This window comes from Chelonoidis abingdonii, chromosome 1, assembly GCF_003597395.2.
Source record: "Chelonoidis abingdonii isolate Lonesome George chromosome 1, CheloAbing_2.0, whole genome shotgun sequence".
Taxonomy (NCBI): Eukaryota; Metazoa; Chordata; order Testudines; family Testudinidae; genus Chelonoidis; species Chelonoidis abingdonii.
The window spans coordinates 122,915,578-122,938,163 of record NC_133769.1 but is presented as its reverse complement, the minus strand read 5'-3'; the positions used below and the strand labels follow the sequence as shown (position 1 = coordinate 122,938,163).

The 22,586-nt window shown below is 40.0% G+C and overlaps 1 protein-coding gene across 2 annotated transcripts in view; it reads right to left on the bottom strand.

The window, feature by feature from the left end:
• Positions 1 to 22,586, bottom strand: part of PIK3C2G (phosphatidylinositol-4-phosphate 3-kinase catalytic subunit type 2 gamma) — a 337,252-nt gene that overhangs the window by 201,301 nt on the left and 113,365 nt on the right. For both annotated transcript variants that reach the window (XM_032796037.2, XM_032796039.2), the window contains 2 exons: positions 8,625 to 8,718; positions 5,725 to 5,819 (listed from right to left, as the gene is read on the bottom strand). In XM_032796037.2, coding sequence (XP_032651928.1) covers positions 5,725 to 5,819; positions 8,625 to 8,718 — 189 coding nt within the window. The remainder of the gene's footprint in view (positions 1 to 5,724; positions 5,820 to 8,624; positions 8,719 to 22,586) is intronic.

The window sequence follows — 22,586 nt, the reverse complement described above, 5'->3', positions numbered from 1 at the left end:
CCTTAAAATGGAAATGTGAGAAGTTTTAATATTTAGGAGTGTAGTAACTGACAACATTCATGACCTGGTTCCTGAAAAAAGTGGGCAAATTATTCGTTCACTGTTAGAAAAAGTTGTGGAGGTAGATCAAATTAGCCCCTCACTCCAACTGGTGGAGTTTAGGACCCATAGCCATTATAAGCTGGCATGGCACAGTCAGAGCTATAGTGATTTACATCAGCTGAATGCTTGGCCCAACAATCTTAAAACCAACATGGCAGCAAAGTGTTTGCACATTTGTCACCTTTTGCCAATTATTATTCCAGAACTTTTTTTTTTAAATGGTCAGATAAGATGATAATTCACTTTTATGGGGGGAAAAGGTCCAGTGATTTACTATCCAGCATTAATATTAACAGATGATGATTTGGCCCGTTATTATTGGACAGTCTCATCGTCTTACCTGGGGTTGGGGAAATAATGTCAATTTTATTTTTCATAGCTCAACTGTTAAAAAAAGCCATATGACTGAGCGATGTTTTGTTTAGTTTGCCATTTAAAGAACTTAGTAGCATTACCAGTGACCCGGCTGTGGGAACAAGTGTTTGGACTTGGAAGAGATTTGTGAAACGTGGAAGGTTTGTTCAGCTGAATTCTCCCCTTGGGTCATGAAACAGCATCACTGGATTTCTGGGTTTTCTTAAAATCTCCCTTTATAAAAAAATTTTCTGGAAGAGTGTATTGTGAAGTATATTGGAATTTTTAACAGTAGAATTTCAATTACTATGATAAAAGATAGATATCTTGCTCATAAAAGTTTGTTTTTACCAGTACTTGCTTCTAAGACATTACTTGACTGCTAATTTGGAAATCAGCTCAAAGAACAAGAATTAAACATTTAGACAATAAGATATCTATTTTCTTTAAAATGTAGAGATAAATGGAAGAATAACTTTGTTTTTCATTACTTTTAGTGGGACTGGAATTCATTTGCAAAGGAGAGAAAAGCCATTATTAATACAAAGCATAACATTCTGCACAAAATGTATTACCTGGGAAACTACTCAGTTTTTCATTCTAGAAGAGAAATATTTTATAGTAATGTAAGAGTGTCATATTTTACTAGTGAAAATGGAAGTAGGACATTTTCTTCATATGAAGCTGAATGAACCTCTCCACCAATGTGTCAAGAACGGAGGAAAAGGAGGTGGAACTGGTGTGATTTATGCAGTAGAGGTAGCAGTTGGGGAAGCAAGGAGTAAGGTTTTCAGATATGGTACCTACAGGTGGGCTCCTAGGTCCACAGTTAGACAGCTGAGTTAGAAGCCTAATCTCCAAAAGTGTCACTCCTACTAAAGTCAAGATGAGCTGCTAGGTGCTCAGCACCTTTGAAAATCAGACAATTTTTTTAGGCATCTAAATATGTACTTGGGAGTCCAAAATTAGGCATCCATTTTTTAAATGATCAATAGCTACAAGGCATACTCCCATCAAACCTGCAGAAACCTAGAGAGTACTATTCTTAGATAGAGTTTCCATGGGTCAGGAAGGGCATGTCAAGGCAGGGAAGGAATAAAGGTTAAGAGCACAGACTATACGTAGCACGTTCCCCATCTACAACTAAGTACAGCTGAGCTTAATCCATGTCTGTGCAGCATGAACTGAAATTAATGCTAGACAGGTGGCCATTATTATTAATTATTGTAGTTTGTATTACAGTACCATGTGGAAGTCCCAATTAAGATCTATGTCCAGCACAGTGGAATTCATAGATAAACATACTGAGAAAGAGTCCCTGCCTGGAGAGTTTACAGTTGAAGTAGGCAAGAATAATAATAAGGGACATTATACCTGTTTTTCAGATGGGAAAACTGGGGAGCAGAGAAATTAAATGTTGTCCAAGGTCAAACATGAACTCTGTCAGAGCTGGCAATGATGTCTTGTGGCCAAGAGTCCCAGACTCTAGCCACAACAGGATCCCTCCTCTCTGCGTGACATCATCCTTTGGCTAACAAATCATTGGCAGCAGGACTCAGGAGTTCATCAAGTTGACAAGGAAAGAAAGCAGGTCCACTCCTGACTGGAGTTACTAAGCTGCTAAATGGGAAAGCTGAAAAATCTCAAATGCTCAGTAACACTGCACTTCCAACTCTGCCTGTTGCATGTAGACAATTGGAGAACCTGGAGAACCTCTTAACTTAATGGGTGAATTTTTAATTTCTACAAGATAAATGAACCTGAAGCCCTGCCAAGTTCACCAAGCACTGCCCACTTTTGGGTCAATACTGGCTTCTGAAGGGCCTCTTTGGTAAGTGGTAATATTCATCACCAAAAAACTTTTCAACACTAGGGCATTCATCACAGTGCACCCTGACAGGAGCAAGTGTAGACTCTGAACTGATTTTATGTAGTTGTCTGTTTTTAGATCTCCATTAAGACAGAAAAATGAGAATTGGCAGACAAATGATCACTCCAGTGCAGTATTCTGTCTGACAAATTCAAGTACCAGATGTTTCAGAGAGATGGAAACCCTCCTCTAAAAAGATACCACATCAATAGAGGAAGGCACTTCTATGTATTGCAAAGTGGCGAGACTTTATTGCAAATTAATCAGTCCACAATATCACTAGAGAATCTACATTTTGGTACTGTAACAGCGTAAAGCAAAACGTAAGCTTCTTTTTTGGTTACTTGAATAAGTATACTAACTTTATTTTAATTTTAAAAGTTGGTTAAGAATCCCCCCTCCTTGATTAGGAGGTTGCATGCAGTGTTTTAGCTCAGAGGATATTTTTACAGTGGCATATGTCATCCTTTGACCCAACAGTTATTAGATAAATGGCAACTCAGGGCTTACTACTTATGAGAAGCTACTGCAGACTCATGTGAATCTTTCAAATATGAAACTTAAAAAGGCTCGTGGTGAACTGCACCTCACATCTGCAACCACTGCATGACAGGATAATCAAAACATTTACAGCCTTTACTCTCAGTGGTTGATGATATCTCTAATTACTAACACACAGAGATAGGTAAAAAGTCCTTGAGAAGCAATCAAAGTGTTTGATGACATGAACAGGTTGCTGCTACTAGTTGGAATACAGAGAGAACCATGATAATACAAAAATCTTCAATTTGCTTTGGTTTTTGTTTAGTTTTTTTTCCTTTTAAATCCGACTACATAAAACTCAATTCTTCCAGACAGGGATTCTGCACTGCACCATTATCATGGATGGATTAGCTGCTGCTGCACATAAGAAAGAGTATCTCTTGCAGATTATGTAAGAGTTGAAGATGATTTGGTTTGTACAAAAAAATTGCTGAAGACAGGGACAGAAAAGGCACTTCATAGATCTACATTACAAAGTGAAAATTCAGTAGCAAGGCTTACTGGAGAAGATCATCAGCTGGTATAAAATATTATAGCTCTGCTGACTTCAGTGGAATTATGACAATTTACACCAGCTGGTGATCACTGTGCTTGGGAGCCTTGTCAATGTAGAAATACGGACCTGCAGAGCTGCCATCGATTTATCGGGCCAACTTATGGATTCAGTGTATATCATTATTTATGTGAACTTCCCTCCAGTGTAGCTAAATTATAAGATGCAATTGCAAAAGTCTCAGTTAAACTGCATGTATGATCAGAAAGGTGACTATGTAAAAAAGGCATCTCCATATTTGACAGATCTTCTCTCTATGTGTATTCTTATCCCTATCTTCTTGTTCGCTATCTTTTATTCCTATTAGTACTTGCTGAGCTCATACAGGTGTGAGAAAGATCTAGATTCTCTGTCCTGCACATCATCAACAGAATTACTACATTTCAGCTGTATAGTCTTTGTCTGGAGGTGTGTAATTCAATGGAATTACTGTGCAGGCAAAAAGAACCCAGCTTGACTTTCAGATACCAGGATTTGCAGAGCTGATGGAAAGGCCATCCTTTTAATTAGAAACCACTGAACTGACAAATCTAGCATGTAGAATAATCATTACATAAGAATGACCCTACTGGGTCAGAATAAAGGTCCATCTAGCCCAATATCCTGTCTTCCAACAATGGCCCTTGCCAGGTGCCCCAGAGAGTATGAACGGAACTGGTAATCATCATATTAAATCATCCCCTGTTGCTCATTCCCAGCTTCTGGCAAACAGAGGCTGAAATAAACTATCACATGAGATAAACTTGCAATGGCTTTTACATAGAATATCCCGCCAGCAAAAGAAAGCTGCAGTCACATTATGATGTATTACATCTCCATAATCAATAAGAACAGTTGGACACCCTGTTCCTTATTATATGCATGTAGATTAATACAAACATTTAACTTCAGACAGTACACTGGAGGATATCAAGCTATGGTTACTTCCAGCTCATAACCTAGTAACTGGTTCTAAAACACTATTAGTCTCTGTAATGTACACCACCATTTACAGCAGCTCTTCCCTCCTTCCCTCCCACTCCCTCACCACAGCCACATACCTTATCAGATTGGCCTATATATGAGAACCTCCTCCAGGGCAAAGGTCTAACCATGCCCCGATGACAAATATCTGAGACACTGAGATTGGCTGTCTGTTCATATATATTTGCCCTCTACTGGATGGCATGTCAAACCTGTACATGTCACCTTCCAGTGGCTGCCCATAACAGAGGAAAGAAGCCCTTACACTACTTCACAAGTGAGCATGTTGCAGGGTTATAAATCAGCTTAGTAGGCAATTAATCTAAAATCCCCTACCTAGTTAATACTTGATACAGAATTCTTTTCCCTTCTCCATTACCGTATGTAAAACACAACAATTCATGTTCTGGCTGGCAGGTTTGGGGTTCTACAATACTGCTAAACAGAGCTAGTTAGTATTGGGGCTGGTAAAACTAAGCCTCAGTCAATAATGCAACAGCTATTGGCTCTGCAACAGATACTGTTAAGTTGCAATGGCAGAGGTTCTCAAACTTTGTTCTGTGGGTCACTACCTGATGTTCCGTGGAGAGACAACAGATCTCTGAGCCTGGAGAAGGAATCATCAGGTGAACTAGAGAAGGGATAGAGGAGATTTTCAAGCAGAAGTTGGGTCCTGCTGGTCCCGTGGTCATCTGGGTGGGATTTTTCTGAGCCTAGTGATTTGGGTAGTTTGGCAGGTTCTGAGGCTGGATGGACTCAATCCTACCCATGATGCAAAAATCCTGTCTCCCAGTTTTTCACTTGGAAAATCTAGTCAACATGCAGGAAGAAGATAGGAGAGTATATGAAGCATAAAGATTTCTCTGTGTAGAGTGAACTTTTAGGACCTAGCCTTCAATAACGTATGACGACTAGTAATGGGAAAGGGTTTACAGATTTGCCTTTGATATGCATCCAAAAGTTTGAATTTTTGAGGTCTGGTTGGTAAACGCTGAAGAACAAGTTCCTTCTTGAAATAACCAATATGTCCTGCTCTCAGTGTGTCTGGAAATGTTTTTTGGCAATATTTCAGTACTTCCATTTCTGGCTGAAACTAGAAAGTTCAAGATTGTGGAAAGTGAACTAAAGACTTGAGAATAAAACCCATATTAAGGGCCTCGATGCAGGTTCAGGTAGGTGGTTCACTCCATACCCAGTGCTGAAATGAGTATCAGGAAAATAAAACTATTTTCCCAATTGACTTGATCTTGACATAGCAAGAGCGTGTTGTAAACATAGTGGACAAAGCTCACTGTAACAATCAATTAAATGGATAATCTGATATATTAGATGATCTTACCAGTAAAGTCGATGAGTTACTTGGATGCTCTGCAGAGAGCGACATAGCAGAAGTTTCACAAGAGGGCTTTCAAGACTCCACTCAAACTTGATCACCTTAACAGACATAGAAACTACATTCACTTACATGCTGCTTCTGTTGCATTCTCTTTAAAACAAAATGGTCTGACAAAGGCTTTACTGATTTATGAATTTATTTGAAATCTGATAACCCAAAAGAAGCAGAACATTCCTAAAAATGCAGTGGGCATAAAGAAGTGAGGACTTTAGCATGAACCTTTTTTTTGTGAGGACAGTACAGGTGCAGAGACTAAGTTCACTCTGATCCTGTGATATGTGCTCGGAGACACAACAGTTTCTCTGAAAATTAAAAATAGATTCAAATTCCTAAATGATTCCCTGGATTAAAAAATATATATATTTTTTAAAAAATTATTTGCAATACTGTAGCACCTAGAGGCCTAAACTGAGATTAAAACCCCATTGTGCTAGGTCAGAGGTGGGCAAACTTTTTGGCCTGAGGGCCACCTTAGGGTTCCGCAACTGAATGAAGGGCTGGGTAGGGAAGGCTGTGCCTCCCTAAACAGCCTAGCCCCCACCCCCTATCCACCCCATCCCATTTCTCGCCCTCTGACTGTCCCCCTCAGAACTCTCAACCCATCCAACACCCCCTGCTCCTTGTCCTCTGACTGCCCTGTCCCAGGACCCCCACCCCCTACCCAATCCCCCTGCTCCCTGTCCCCTGACTGCTCTGATCCCTATCCACACCCCCCACCCCCGACAGCCACCCTGAGACTCCCACTCCTTATCCATCTGCCCTCTGCGCCTCGTCCCCTGACCACCCCCTCCTGGGACCCCCATCCCTAACTGCCCCCCAGGATACCACCCCATTATTCAATCCCCCTGCTCCCTGACTGCCCTCCCAACCCTTATCCACATTCCCGCCCCTTGATAGGCCCCCAGGGACTCCCATTCCCAACCCTCCCTGTTCCCCATCCCCTGACCGCCCCCCCAGAACCTCCCCCCCATCCAACCACCCCCTCCTCCCTGACTGCCCCCCAGAACTCCCCATTCCCTTATCCAACCCCTCCGCTCCCTTACTAGCAGCAGGGGCTCACAGACACGACACCTGACCAGAGCCAGCTGCTCTCCCCATGCTGCCCAGTGGGAGTGGTGGGCCAGAGTGCGGCCCACATGAGGGAGAGGGGACAGCGGGGAAGGGGCCAGGGACAAGGCTCCCTGGCTGGGAGCTCAGGGGCCAGGCAGGATGGTTCCGCAGGCCGCTGTAGTTTGCCCACGTCTGCGTTAGGTACTGTTCAGATATGTTGTAAGAGATGTTCTCTGACCCAAAGAGCATAAAGTCTACATAGACAAGACAGAAAAAGAGTGCAAATGGAAAGACTTGCCAACAAAGACTTTCTCTGAAGCACAGGATATGGGTCACCTGTGAGGATTATCAAGGTATCTCTCATTTAAACATTTCCCTGCCATTACAGGGTCCTAAGCCACTGGTGCATCTCTGTCCCTCCTATTCTTTGCCTGTGGCACATAATAATTTAGTCTCTTGTGGACTGTACTACTTTAGTCTAACTTAAGTTGTTGGCTTTAGTGTGCGGGTGCTGTTAGTGGCCTGTGCTATATAGGAGGTCAGACTAGACATTCCGGTGATCCCTTCTGGCCTTAAATTCTATGATTATGACCCTTTCATAATCTATAGTTCAGTCCTCTAGTAACTTAATTATTACAGGTTTCAGAGTAGCAGCAATTTTAGTCTGTATCCGCAAAAAGAACAGGCGTACTTGTGGCACCTTAGAGACTAACAAATTTATTTGAGCATAAGTTTTCGTGGGCTACAGCCCACTTCATCAGATGCATAGAAAAAACTATCTTAATTATCACTACAAAAGTTTTTTCTCTTGAATTAATTAGCTTCTTAGAGTTGGTAGGGCAACTCCCAGCTATTCATGTTCTCTGTATGTGTATATATATCTCCTCACTATATGTTCCATTCTATGCATCCAGTGAAGTGGGTTGTAGCTCATGAAAGCTTATGCTCCAATAAATTTGTTAGCCTCTATGGTGCCACAAGTACTCCTGTTCTTTTTAATTATTACATGCCATTGAAAGCTCCTTCCTGGGTTTCCCTCATCACTGCCTTCCCACAAGCACACACCCCAACATAATCTGAAGGGTTCTGACCCCATAGGAGCTGTGGGAGAGGCATTTATAAAAGATTGCATGGAGGAAGGACAATGTTTTGGAGACAGTCATCTCTTCTTGGACCCCAAGAAAATATCTACTGAGTCATGGTTGCAAACCCTTGAGAAAACAGTTGGGACATTCTGTCCTACAGCATATAAAGTGTTTTGGGATCATTTATGAAGAAAGACAGTGTATATAATGAAAGATTATTTAGCCTGCAAATTGCTTTCTTCAGTCCACATTGATGGCATCTTTTCCCCATCCTTACACCAACTGTATTTGGCTATTTTGCATAGATATCTAAAAATAAATAACTCATTGTGATGTCAAACACTACTTTTCTTGCAGAGAAGCCATGCCAATTCCAGCCATTGATTTGATGGTGTCTGCTATTGGTCATAACTCCTTTTCTTTTCTTTTCCCCCCCCCCTCAGATGCTACATTTTTCCCCCCCAACGGAAAGGCCTCTTTTCAGGACACAAAAATCCAATCAGCAACGCCAAGAAGCAAACCACATTCTCTTGAGTAGAGCATGATCTATAGTTCACCCCTGGAGTTAACTCAATCACTGCACCAGCGGATCTGACTTTCTTGCTTATTCTTCCACTAATGTATCAATCAAACTGAAAGAATTAAAAGTATTTAATGAAGTCATTGATCTGGCTAGAGAACTTCCTTGGCTATCCATTTTTTCGTTACCTGAACCAACTGTGGAAGGTATTCTAACAATTCATCATTTGACAGATTTTCCATTTGTTGGACTGCAGTTCTGCGAATGTCTTGATCTGGAAAACTAGTGCAAAACAAATAGAGATCATTAGGCATTATTGAGCTGCTTCTGATACATTACAATTCTCATGACTCTCAGCAATACAAAATGCTAAAGAAATGGGAGAGGAAGATCAATCTGCTTTACAGTAATAAGTGCCAAACACATGACTGATAAATTAAATTGCATAGATTTTTACTATACCTTACAATGAAAAAGCATTACACTGATCTCCACGTAACTCTTTTCAGTTAAGCTATAATTAACAATTCAGTCCCGTAGTTCTATATTAGTGTATGAAGCAAATTCTGAGCTTTCTGCAGCTCTTTTTCAGAACAGGCTGAAACTCAGAATTTCCATTGCATGGGGAATTCCAACATTTCAAAATTTGTTTTTGTTCTGAATCAGTATTGAGACAAACTTTAGACATTTCAATTGGAATATTTTTGAGAAAATAACTTTTGATTCATTTTGATTTTGATGTTTTATTATATATTATAATTTATGTATAATACAATATAGAATGTGGAAACATTCATTTCAAAATGAAAAACCAAAATGCTTTTTTTCATTTTTTTTTTCCAAAATGAAATTTCATGGAAATTAACAGGTTCCCTTGGAAAGTTTAGATTTTGATGAAACATCATTTTCCAATGGAAAAATGTTCCACTGGAAAATTTTCAACCAGGTCTATTAAGGACAAACTTCATGGCTCAAGAGTAGAGCTGGTCAGAAAGTCTTTATCAAAAGATGTTCTGGTGAAATATGACTTTTTGATCAAAACCAACAATTTTAGCAGAAAAGTTTCCAGTTTTTCATTAATAAACCAGAAATTGAAAAAAAAATCTGTAAAGGAATTCAGTTTACACATTCAAAGACTGAAAAATTCTTACAGGGAATTAAAAAAAATCTCTTGAAATATCCTGCAAAAAGTAATTGTAATATTTGACAAGCTCTACTCAGCAAATTAGTAATGGGCTGTCATAGCTTTCCTACTCAGATTTGAACCTTAGCGTTCATAACCTGAGAAGCTAGCATGAACCCCTCTAAGCTTAATTTCCAGCTTAGATCTGATAGGCTGCAACCAACCAGGAATCAGGCCTGGTACAACATATGGGTCCCCAAAACTTCCCTGGGGAACCCCCCAAGACTCAGCCCTGAGTCTACAACAAAGGGAAATACCATTCCCCCACCTCTCTCCCCCAGATTTCCTCTCTGGGCTAACCTGAGAGTTACGATGAATCTCTTTATATCACAATACCAAGAAGCATGTCTTCTCCTCACAGAGAGACAACCAAGAAAGGAAACAGAAAGTTTCTCTCTCTCTTCCCCTTAGCTTCTTCCGCCTGGACACTAGGAAGTTAAACACAGAGTAGGTCTTCCTCTCCCCCCCCCCCCCCGTCTTTCCTTTCTCCCACAATTCTGGTGGGTCAATTAGAAACAAAAAATCAACAGGTCTTAAAAGCAAACTTTTAATTAAAAAAAAGAAGAAAGAATATGAATACCAGTTCTCTGTAACCTAGATGGTAGATACAGGGTTTCAACTATAGAAAATGAATAAACATAGAAAGGGATAAACAGCCTTACCCAAACAATACAATTAAAGTACTGTATAGCCAATACACATAAAGACTCCACCAGCCAGAACACAGATGCAATACAGCAAAACAATTTAAAGACTCATACTTTTGCTACCTTGTACTGTACAACTGGGAAACAGAAGATTAGAAGGACTGTTCAAATAGACCCTCATCATTAGCTGATAGACACAGACGACAAAGACCTAGAGGCGAAGAAACCCCACAAATTCCCTCCCTTAAGCTTTGGAAAAACTATTTACTGGATTGGTCCTCTTGTCAGGTGTTTGGTTCCCTTTGTTAACCCTTTACAGGTAAAAGAAACATTAACCCTTAGCTATCTATTTATGACATGGGCTATACAGCTTTTCACCTCCGAGAATTTGCTCAACTCTGTCTGAAGTCATTAGCATCATTACCATCATGTGTTCAGGGGACACATTGAAATGAGTTGATAGGCTCAATCCAGTCCCTTCAGGTCAAGCATCTACTTCACAGAAAACTAAACTCTACTACTTCTAAACAGACACTATCACTGGGAGTTTTGGTGTGCAACTTGCACTGGACTTCAGTCCTACTTCAAAGCCTAACTCCTTCAGGCTCCTTTGAAAAATCTCAGCAACAGTCTTGTCTATTTGGCACTCTAGATATGGATGACAAGGGCTGACAGGGCCTGGAGACTGAGCTGTCATCTAATTCAAAGGGGATTCCTTTCAGGTCAGGCCAGGTGCACATTGGCAGAGGCAGTGTGGAAGCTGGTATTTCTGATGCCTATGCTATGTCTGTTCTGTAGATCAGAGGACTTCACTCTTCCAAATTGTCAATCGGGGCATTCAATGCATTTGAAAATAAATGAAAACTAAAACATGAAAGACGATAACAAAATAGAAACAATGGTCACTGGGAGAGTAATAAAAAAGTTTCCACAATTGAGAGACACTGAAGAACTCACATAGGCATTTTTGTGCAGAAGTGTCTGGGTACTCTGGAATTCTAGAGAGGTACTTTTAAGTTTAAAAAATAAACCAGAAAACCCTACACACTTTGATAATCAAATTGCTGTGTGTGTTCAAATAATTAAAAAAAAAATGGAATGACTATATTTTGGACCTGGTAGAAAGCCCTGGCTTCTGCACTGCATTCATACCCATCTGTACCACATCCCTTCCAAACTTTTTAATGATGCCACTGTGTTTGGTTTTTTAATATTTTGTTTATCTTTATGGTGCATATTTGATGATGTTTTAATATTGTCTGTCATTGTTTGTGTAGTGCTCAGAGTGCCCTGTTGAGGAGGGAGGGGGTGTTTTATAAACAAATGACCATTTTAGTCCCAAATTGGTCTATTTTACAAGAGTTAATTATTTTTTAATGTCAGGCAACATACAATGAATATGAAGCTGCTGCTTTAATTTTTACATAGTTATTTGGGGGAAAAAATTATTTGAATGAAGATTACAAATCCCCTCATCATCCTATCAAACTACAAAAGGGTTGTGAGCCAAACTTGCATAGATAGTATGGAAATCAGTACCTCCCTTTCCCATCTCTCCTGGTTCAACAGGTTACTGGAGAGTGAAAAGTGTTCTATACAGGCATCAAGTCAAGCAGAAAATGTTATTACTCAGTTACCACTTGTCTTTGGGAACAGTCAATGCTCGAAGATGTGAAATGTTATGACGACAAAATTCTAGTTTCTCCCCAGCCAGACGAAGAATGAGAAACCTTATTGAACAGTTTCAGAAAAATCCAACTGCTAATGGTTTGATTCCTTAAAACTAATTTGCTAAGAGCTGCAGTGTGAAATGTGTCTATGTTTCTAAATTTTAAGGAGATATGTTTAGTGTCACAATCCACTGAAAGGCATACATACTGCAGTAAAAATCTAGAGGTCAGCTTGCTTCAGCAAACACGGCTCTTACCACTCTGTTTTTGCATGAGATTCTGTATTGCTCTCTGTTACAAAACGGTTTCTTTCAGCTTATATATATGAAGGTCAGTTTGAGGTCAAGCAGAACCTTTCTGACGGAATGAGTAATAGACCAATCTTGTTAACCAAGTGACAACTTGTTCAATACAAACAGTAACAACCATCCCTGCTCTTGAATTTCTGGGCTGTTTGGGGCCACAGACAGAGCATTTAGTGGTGCTGATTCTCCTTCTATTTATCTGTATTTCAGGATTGTTTTGATTAGGATAAACATCGAACATCCTTAGAAACATTAGTTCCACAATGAAATTCTACTTCTTAAAAACATGATTTAGGTCAGAAACCCTATCTGAATCAAAAACTTAACACAAGAATGGCCCTACTGGGTCAGATAAAGGGTCCATCTCGCCCAGTATCCTGTCTTCTGACAGGGGCCAGTGCCAGGTGCCATAGAGGGAATGAACAGAACAGCTAATCATCAAGCAATTCATCCTGTTGCTCATTCCCATCTTCTGGCAAACAGAGGCTAGGGACACCATCCCTGTCCATCCTGGCTAATAGCCATTGATGGACCTATACTCTATGAATTTACCTAGTTCTTTTTTTAACCCTGTTATAGTCTTGGCCTTCACAAGATCCCCGGCAAAGAGTTCCACAGGATGACCGTGTGTTGTGTGAAAAAAAAAAAAAAATCTTTGTTTTAAATCTGTTGCCTATTAATTTCATTTGGTGACCCCTAGTTCTTGTGTTATGAGAAGGAGTAAATAACACTTCCTTATTTACTTTCTCCACACCAGTCATGATTTTATAAACCTATCCTTTGCATTACTAGAATTCTAGCTTCTTCTAGCCTTGTAAACCATTTAGGTGAGAGGAGTTCCTTAGCGAGGGCTTGTCCACATGGTGAGTTACTACATGGCAAGCTCGTATGCTGCAGATGCACAGTCAGGCTTATTGTGCAGTAACTCGCCAGACCGATAAGCCCTGAGTCCTCTAGTGAATCTTCAAGCATTGTGTCAGGACTGATTTCAGTCATCCCTAAATTATTCCTAATCCTCCTATCACCTTGACCACCTTACTTGTATGATATACTCCTTTCTCCTACTTTTCACCTATTTCTTCATTATCTTTTCAGGTAGTGTGTACTGCATGGTAAGGACTCTGCCTTTCCATATATTTGTACTGGGTTTGCATATAGACAGTGCTACTGGTAAAGGTAATAAATAAACCATGGGTGTCAAATCTACTCTTTCAGAGCATTTTGTAGCACAGGAGACTCCAACAATCTTTCCTTGGTAGCTTGTACTGTTACTTGGAGTATTCTTATATAGTTATAAGATTTCCCCTAGTACTTCCGCTAAATGTCCACACTGCTGCTTTAAATGCATAATGTTTTATTCTTTCCTGACTGACTACTGAAAATAATTGACCCACTTTCCTGTTTATAACATCCCTTAATGTAGTTGTATCTCCTTTCAGACTTTACATTGACATCTGAAACAGGATTTTAAGCTAAGTAAGCATATTGCAATTTGCTTTGGAAGTAAGAACTGTTCTTGATTCTCTTCATATGGGTATCCAGAAAGGAAATGTGTCTCGAGCTACATCATTCAGCTAAATCTGATCCAAATAAAAAACCTAGCACTCCTGGGACTTCATGTAAATTTGTGACATTCCCTGGAGACTTTTAGATCTAGGAATCAATGATTACAACTAATGCATATCTTTAGTTTTCATTTGTAACAGATAAAATAGTCTTAATTTTAATGTATGATCTGGAGATCTCATACATATTTGTTAGGTAAATAGGATGGAAATACTTTATTGTAGAGGTTGGAGTATTTTATAGCAGATGATGCTCCTTTTAGTGAAGAGAGAGGCATCTCACATGCCACCTTTCTGGCAGAGGCATGCCAATTATGAGAAGTTTATCGTATGCCATGCAGTGCTGTAAGCCTAGCTCTCATTTTGTATAAACAATTTACATTCTGCTATGTTCTCCCACATAATATTGCAAATCTGAGCCATGAAATGAAGGATAAAATATTTGTCAGAAATGTAGACAGCTACACTTCCAGACCAGTATAATCAATACATTGATTCCTAGAGCCTCAAGACTGTAAGAAGTGTAGGATACTATGCTGCTGAGTGCTTTATAAATGCCTACAAAGGCAGACAGAAGTGTCAACAAATACTTAACTGGATACAGAACTAAGATTTAGGTTACAAAAAAATTAAGCTTTATTGTGCTTTTTTATATTTATAAATAGATCGAGACTGGAGATTTACAGGATTTAACAAGAACAGAATTCCCCCCACATACAATTTTAGATTTTTTTTTGTTTTACAATGAAAACTAGTTGTTGTTTTAAAATATCATTTCAACATGCCTCTGCAGGTCTGTCAGCAAAATATTGAAGCAGCTTTGGGCTAATCCATGAAAATTAAACTCACCGGTCTAGCTTCATAGTCTGGACTGAAAGTAAACAAGCAGCACAGAAAGTAAACAAGCAGTATAAATGGCAAAAGGACATTTGATTTTTTACTATTATTTCAGTTGTAATAATCTAAAGCAGGGGTCGGCAACCTTTCAGAAATGGTGCGCTGAGTCTTCATTTATTCACTCTAATTTAAGGTTTTGCGTGCCAGTAATACATTTTAACGTTGTTAGAAGGTCTCTTTCTATAAGTCTATAATATATAACTAAACTATTGTTGTATGTAAAGTAAATAAGGTTTTTAAAAATGTTTAAGAAGCTTCATTTAAAATTAAATTAAAATGGAGAGCCCCCCAGACTGGTGGTCAGGACCCAGGCAGTCTAAGTGCCACTGAAAATTAGCTTGCGTGCCGCCTTTGGCTCACGTGTCACAGGTTGCCTAAACCTGATCTAAAGGGTTATTAGGAAGAAAGTAACACACTATCCTCTCTCATGTGTGTGTGTGAGCACGCACGTGTGTATTTATACCTATAAATGCACAAAAACTTAATGAAAAATTATTAAAGTTGCAAAGTCAAACACTCAAAGTTAGGAAATGCCAGAATTAAGGATGCCTATGTAACCTCTGTGTATGCATTGGTACTCTTTAATTATGTGATCACATACTATTTTTTCTACAGAATTGCTGCCTTATTCAGTGCACGGGATGGACAGTGCTCACTTAATGGGCCGCTATTCAATATTTTGTTTTTTCCTCATTTTTTAATGTGTGGCCCCAAGATCCTATGGAAAAATAGTATGTGGTCATATAATTAAAGAGTTTATCACAATGCACTTACACAAGGATATCAAATTAAGGTTGCACACGCAATCTTAGTTCTGACATTTCAACATTTTGAATGCTTGACTTTGCAACCAGAATAACGTAGGTTGTGTGTGTAATTTCTTAGGTTTTTAAAAAAAAGCAAACTGAAAAAACAGATTCCATCACATGGTATCGTATCGACACCGAGACAGTTCATCAACAGGACTGGAACTTCTAAATCCAGACCTCTGCCACTTGATCAGTTCTGGGATTGGTCTCTCTCTTGATCTGTGGCCAGATGTTTCACTGAAACTGGTATGTTCCCACAATAAGTTGCAGTTTCAACAAACTGTCATTTTCCAACAAATTGTTGAAAAGTCCCCAACCTGCTCTTGTTCTAATCTCCTCCACCATCCACCCCAATCACTCAGTCTTCTTCCAGTGGCTCACCATCTTCCTGTCCAGTTATTCACAGTTTCCCTCATGTGGTCCCCAGACATCGTGCCCAGACTGTCCCAGTTTCCTCTCTCATGGGTCCCCATCCTCATACACCACGGTGACTTCCAGTCATCTTTTTCTTCCCCATGTTTCCCATCCTCACTGGCTTTAAGTACCAGACTCCTCATCTAATCTCAGTCTTCCCAAACTGCATCTCTTGCTTTTTGTTCTGACTCTTTGCCCTGCCAGTTCCAGTTCTCAGCCCACACCCCAGCTCAATGTCAGATCTGTCTAGCCTTATCCTCCACTCCCTTCTTCTGCCAGTCACTGTCTCCTCCCTGAGACCATCATCTGATCTCAGTTGCCCCTCGTCCCCACGGCTCCCAGTCCCTGTCTCCTTTCTCAGGCAGTTCCAGGCATCCCCAACCTTAACGCGCAGTCCCAGTTTCCCTTAACAACTTGGGCCTTTTTTTAAAAAAAAAAAAAAAAAGCAAGTCCCCCCAAACCTGAAATTCTAAAAAACATCACAGTAGTTTTAAAAAAGCGCCACTTCTGGTGTATGGGTGCATACTGGCCGTTTCCAAGTTCTGCAGAGAGATCAGCCAGACAACCTTAATACTGACCCTCAGACTGCATATGCATATCTAGACTGAGAGATACATATGACCTGACATTTTCAAGTTGGGCTCATAGGGCAAAATTCACTATTGAGTTACACAGGTATTAATTTGGCCCATAGATCTTTAAAAGAACAGAATTTTGTCACTGAATTTGTACTTTCATTTTTTACATATTTTTGTGGCCTTTTGACTAAGGTTATGTCCATACTACAAACTTTTGCCGGCATTGATATGTCAGCGAGCGGTGTGAAGAGTTGTGACCTCTGAATGCCATAGCTGTGCTGGCAGAAGTCTCTAGCACAAACACAATTATATTGGTAAAGCTGGGCTTCTTTGGAATAGCTTATTTCATTCGTAGGGCATGGTTTTAAAATACTGGTACAAATGTATTCGTGCTGGTATTGCTGCTTCCACACTAGGAGAGCTTTGCTGGTATAGTATGCAAATATTTCTTTACTAGTAAAGTGCTCCTAATGTAGACATATCCTAAGATCAAGCATATATATCCTGCATTGAAAAGTAATATAGCAAAATACTTCTCTACCTCGATATAACACTGTCCTCAGGAGCCAAAAAAAAATCTTACTGCATTATAGGTGAAACCGCATTATATCGAACTTGCTTTGATCCACTGGAGTGCGCAGCCCCACCCCCCCAGAGCACTGCTTTACAGCGTTATATCCAAATTCGTGTTATATCAGGTCGCGTTATATCGGGGTAGAGGTGTACAATATATCCAATAAGTTCTTGGAATGTTTGGGGGACAATTTTTGGTTTCAAAAGGTGGAGGAAGTAACTAGATGGACAGCCATTTCAGACTTGATTTTGACTACCAGGGAGGAATTGGTAGGGAATCTGAAGGTGGAAAGCATTTGGGTGAAAATCATCATAAAATGATGATTTTAAGATTCTAAGGAACAGACGGAGTGAGAGCAGAATAAGGATAATAGACTTCAAAAAAGCAGACTTTAACAAACTCAGAGAGCTAATAGGTAAAGTCCATAGGAAGAAAATATAAGGGAAAAAGGAGTTCAGAAAGTGCTGGCAGTTTCTCCAACGGACAATATTAAAGGCACAATAGCAAACTATTCCAATGTGATGAAAAGATAGGAAGAATAGTAAGAGCCCCATCCACAGCTCTTCAGTGACCTGAAAATTACAATCCTACAAAAACTGGAGGAATGGACAGATTGCTAAGGATGAGTACAAAAGAATAGCACACGCGTGTAGGGACAAAATCAGAAAGGCTAAGGCACAAAATGAATTACATCTAGTAAGAAACAAAATGCAAATAAGATGAGGTTCTATAAATACTTTAGGAATAAGAGAAAGATGAAGGAAAGCGTAGGTCTTCTACTTAGCGGGGAAGGAGAGCTAATAATGGACAACATCAGTCTTCACTAAACACCTCCGCCTTCTTGAAGTAAAATATGCATTAAAAATGTTAATGGTGACCAGATACTTAACACAATTAATATCGGCAAGACCTGATGAAATGCATCTTAGGGTATCTAAGGAATTAGCTGAAACAATGTTGGAACCATCATCGTATCTTTCAGAACTCATGGTGATGGGTGACATCCCAGAAGACTACTACTATTTCTTCAAGGCTTAGCCAGACAGATAGCCATAGCGATCATTCACCATTCGGTCCATTCCTGTGCAACTGCAAAGGCTTGACAGTCTGAGAGTCCGACATCCGAACAGACATGATGAAACCATGTAATAGGGGGTCTGTCTCTGGGCTGCCTCCATCCTTTCGTTGGTGGAATTTTATCCCAAATGTTACATGACACCAGGGGAATAGTGTTTGCGGGAATGTCTTGTGGCATCCTTGCAACATGTCAGAAAAACATAAGGTGCTGCCTGTGGACAATGGCCCCATTAATCTGTACACCCAAGTGACCATAAACATCTACATTACTAATGAGGTCATTCCATTTTATGCCCAATATACAATGTTGGTATTTTGTGAGGAAAGCCTCCAGCTTTGTCCAGTCTGAGTAGCGTAGTGTCCATTTTTTGCAGCTGTACAACAGTATGGGAAGGATACAGCTCAAATAAATCCAGAACTTGGTTGTCATACTATGAAGATGATTATTCCATATCTGTTGTAAACGGCCCATGGCAGATGCTGCGATGCTAATCCGACAGAGAACCTCCATGTGAGAGAATTGGAGGAGCTGGAAAGTATAGAACCCAGATAGCAAAAGCTGGAAACTAATTTGACAATTTCATTGTTCAAAGAGATTGGAGTCACAGGTAGACCTTGTCCTAAATTTTGCAGTTTTGTCTTTGACCATGAAACATGGAGACCAATCTTGCTGATTCCTCCTCCATATGCTGGAATGCCTCACGAAACCTGTCGCAGCTCTGTAGTAAAAGAACATCAGCAGCAGCATAGTCAAGGTCTGAGTGAGACATCACCGATCTCAATGCCCATGGACCAGATGGAATGCTGCATTATGAAACCCATTGCCCGACAAAAACGTGCAGGGGCCAAAACAACCCTGCCTAACACCAGATACTCATTTAAGGCACTGACATCCAGTTCCCCAGACGAACACAGGCAGTAGTTCCATTATGCAGCTCTCTAATCAAGTCCAGCAGAGTGTTAGGGACACCTATGCCCTTTAAGGCCTTCCATAATGCGACACGCTCTAGTGAATCAAATGCAACCTTAAGATCAACATACGCTATGTGCAGGGGCTTCCTGAACTCACAACGTATCTCTGACAAAAAGCAAAGAGCCAAAATGGCATCTAATGTGGACCTGTTCCTTGTAAAGCCTGACTGTTGGGGACAATGCTTCCGATGTAGCATTGCAGGCGTGCCAGCAAAACATGCACAAATACCTTCCCTGGAACAGAGAGCAAGGTGATCAGCCTGTAGTTTTTACATTCAGTGTGTGGTCCCTTGCCTTTATAGAGAGTGAGATCATAATACCATCTTTCCAGGCAGTTGGCAGGGTTCCTGTTCTCCACACCAGATGAAAGATGACCAGAAGTGATTGTGCTACAGGATCAATAGCGCATTTTAGCAGCTCTGAGGGGACGCCATCAGCACCAGCTGCACATCCATTTTTCAGTTTAGAGATGGCACACTTCACTTCATTCAATGTTGGTGCATCAGTACAAATGTCTGAATCTGGAACTGCAGTGACTGCCAGATCATCCAGCTCTGAACAAGTGGCAGCTGGAGAATATCACAGTGTCCTGAACCAATGTTCCACCCAGCATGAGAGAATGTCATCATCCGATTTACATGGATGGCCTTGGCTGTCGTTCAGGATGCCGTTTATAGTGACTGCCTCTTGACCGCAAATGGTGCGGAATGTTGGTTTCAGGTTGCCCCTGGCTAAGCCAAATTAGACATCATCCGCCACTTGGTTATAATATGCCTCATGACTGAAGTGCCAGGGTGACTGGAGAAGAAAAAAAACCCATAGTATCTATCTTTAAAAAGGGAATCAAAGAAGAGCTGAGGAAATTATAGACCAGTCAGCTTCACTTTCACACCAGGGAAGATACTGGAAAAATTACTAAACAATCAATTTGTATGCACCTAGAGGATAATAGGGCTATAAGGAATAGTCAATATGGATTTGTCAAGAACAAGTCATGCCAAACCAATCCAATTTCTTTCTTTGATAGGGTTACTGGCCTACTGGCTGCAGGGGAGGGGAAGCTATAGATTTGATATATCTTGATCTTAGTAAAGGTTTTTGACTTGCACACCCCCATGACATTCTCATATGCAAACTAGGAAAATGTGGTGCAAAACTGATTGAAATACAATAGTGAAAAGTATTTATCAGCGGTTTGCTGTCAAACTGGGAGGAAATATCTAGTGGGATCCTGCAGGGGTCTGTCTTGGGTTCACTACTATTCAATATTTTCATTAATGACTTAGATAAAGGAGTGAAGAAAATTTGCAGATGACACCAAGATGGGAGTGGTTGCAAACACTTTGGAGGATAGGATTAGAATTCAAAATGACATTGAAAACTGGAGAACTGGTCTGAAATCATCAAGATGAGATTGAGTAAAGGCAAGTGAAAAGTACTACACTTAAGAAAAGATTCAAATTCCAAACAACAAAATGGGGAATAACTGGCAAGGCAGTAGTACTGCTGAAAAGGATCTGGGGGATTTATAGTGGATCACAAATTGAATATGAACCAACAACATGATGCAGTTGAAAAATGGCTAATATTTTGGGGGGAATTACCAGGAGTTTCATATGTAAGACACGGGAGGATCTGTGTCCCACTCTACTTGACACTGGTGAGGCTTCAGCTGGAGTATTGTGTTCAATTCTGGGCACCACACTTAATAAGGACGTGGACAAACTGGAGATCGTCCATGGGAGAGCAACAAAAATGGTAAAAAGTTGAGAAAACCTGACCTATGAGGAAAGGTTAAAAAACGGGCATGCATAGTTTTCAGAGAAGAAGACCGAGAGAGTGGATCTGACAACAGTCTTCATATATGTTAAGGGCTGTCATAAAGAGTATGGTGATGAATTGTTCTTCAGGACCACTGAAGGTAGGACAAGAAGAAATTAGCTTAATTTGCAGCAAGAGAGATTTCAGTTAGATATTAGGAAAAACTTTCTAACTGTAAGCAGAGTTAAGCTCTAGTATAGGCTTCTGTGGAGGTTTGGATGTTTTCAAAAACAGGTTAGACAAACATTTGCCAGAGACAGTGTAGTTCAGGGGTAGGCAGCCTATGGCACGCGTGCCGAAGGCAGCACGCGAACCAATTTTCAGTGGCATTCACACTGCCTGGGTCCTGGCCACCAGTCCGAGGGGGCTCTGCATTTTAATTTAATTTTAAATGAAGCTTCTTAAACATTGTAAAAACCTTATTTACTTTACATACAACAATAGTTTAGTTATATATTATAGACTTAAAAAGAGACCTTCTAAAACATTAAAATGTATTACTGGCGCGCGAAACCTTAAATTAGATGAATAAATGAAGACTCGGCACAGCACTCCTGAAAGGTTACTGACCCCTGGTGTAGTTATATTTGGTCCTGGCTCAGCGCCAGAGGATGGACTAGATGACCTCTCGAGATCACTTACAGCCCTGCATTTCTATGATTGATAGAGGAGGAGAAGTAGGAATCAATTTTTGAATAAGGCTTTTCCATTTGAAAACATGCATGGGCTAGGATCTTATATTTTTCCAGAGGACAACAAATGTCCTCCCATCTTACCTACACAACCTTCAGGTGGTCCTTAGGTGTTTAGCTTTCTGCCCACCTTTGCATATCTGTGCACAAAGACTGCAAGTCACCCAGAACAGTTTTCCATTATAACTATGTATGCTTGCCATCAAAAGATTTAATCAAAGTTACAGATACTGAAAAGACTATTGAATACTTCAGTAATGATCTGCTATTTATTGTAGAGTGTTGTCTATTAAAACATTAATGCATAGCAGTTTCATGACTTCGTAGTTTGTCTGTCCTGTAAATCTAAATATAACTACCAAATGATGGGTAGTAACATCCCTGTTTACACAGCAGATAAGCCTGTGTTTATTCTACTCCATATAAACGTATACAATAATTTTCACAATCAAAGAGATTCAACAGATATGGTGCAATCCAACTGCTTCTTACTCAATTATTTTATTTGGCATTTTGCTATTGATGTGGAGGGAATCAGGCAGATTCTACTCCTAATTACATCAGGGTCAATTTGAAGCAACTCTACTGAAGTCAATCTGGATTTGCACCACATATTCTTACTATTGTTTGTGAAATGACTTTCACAAGTTTCAACACACTTTTACAAATTAGATTACACTTAACTTTACCAAGCTCTATAACACAGCCACATTTGGGATGGGACACATTAGTCACTATATCTAATAAAGTAATAAACTCTAACATCAGGTTCCGCTCAGGAGGTGAAGGAGGATATTGTGACTAAGAAGAGAAGCATGGAAGTTTAAGATACTGATATTTTGCCAGGACATTCATGTTAACATCTCTCCTTTATACTCTTTACAAGGATAATCTCTAATAGTCACAGTGGCAAAAACTGGGGATCTCAGCATATTGTAGGGTTCAT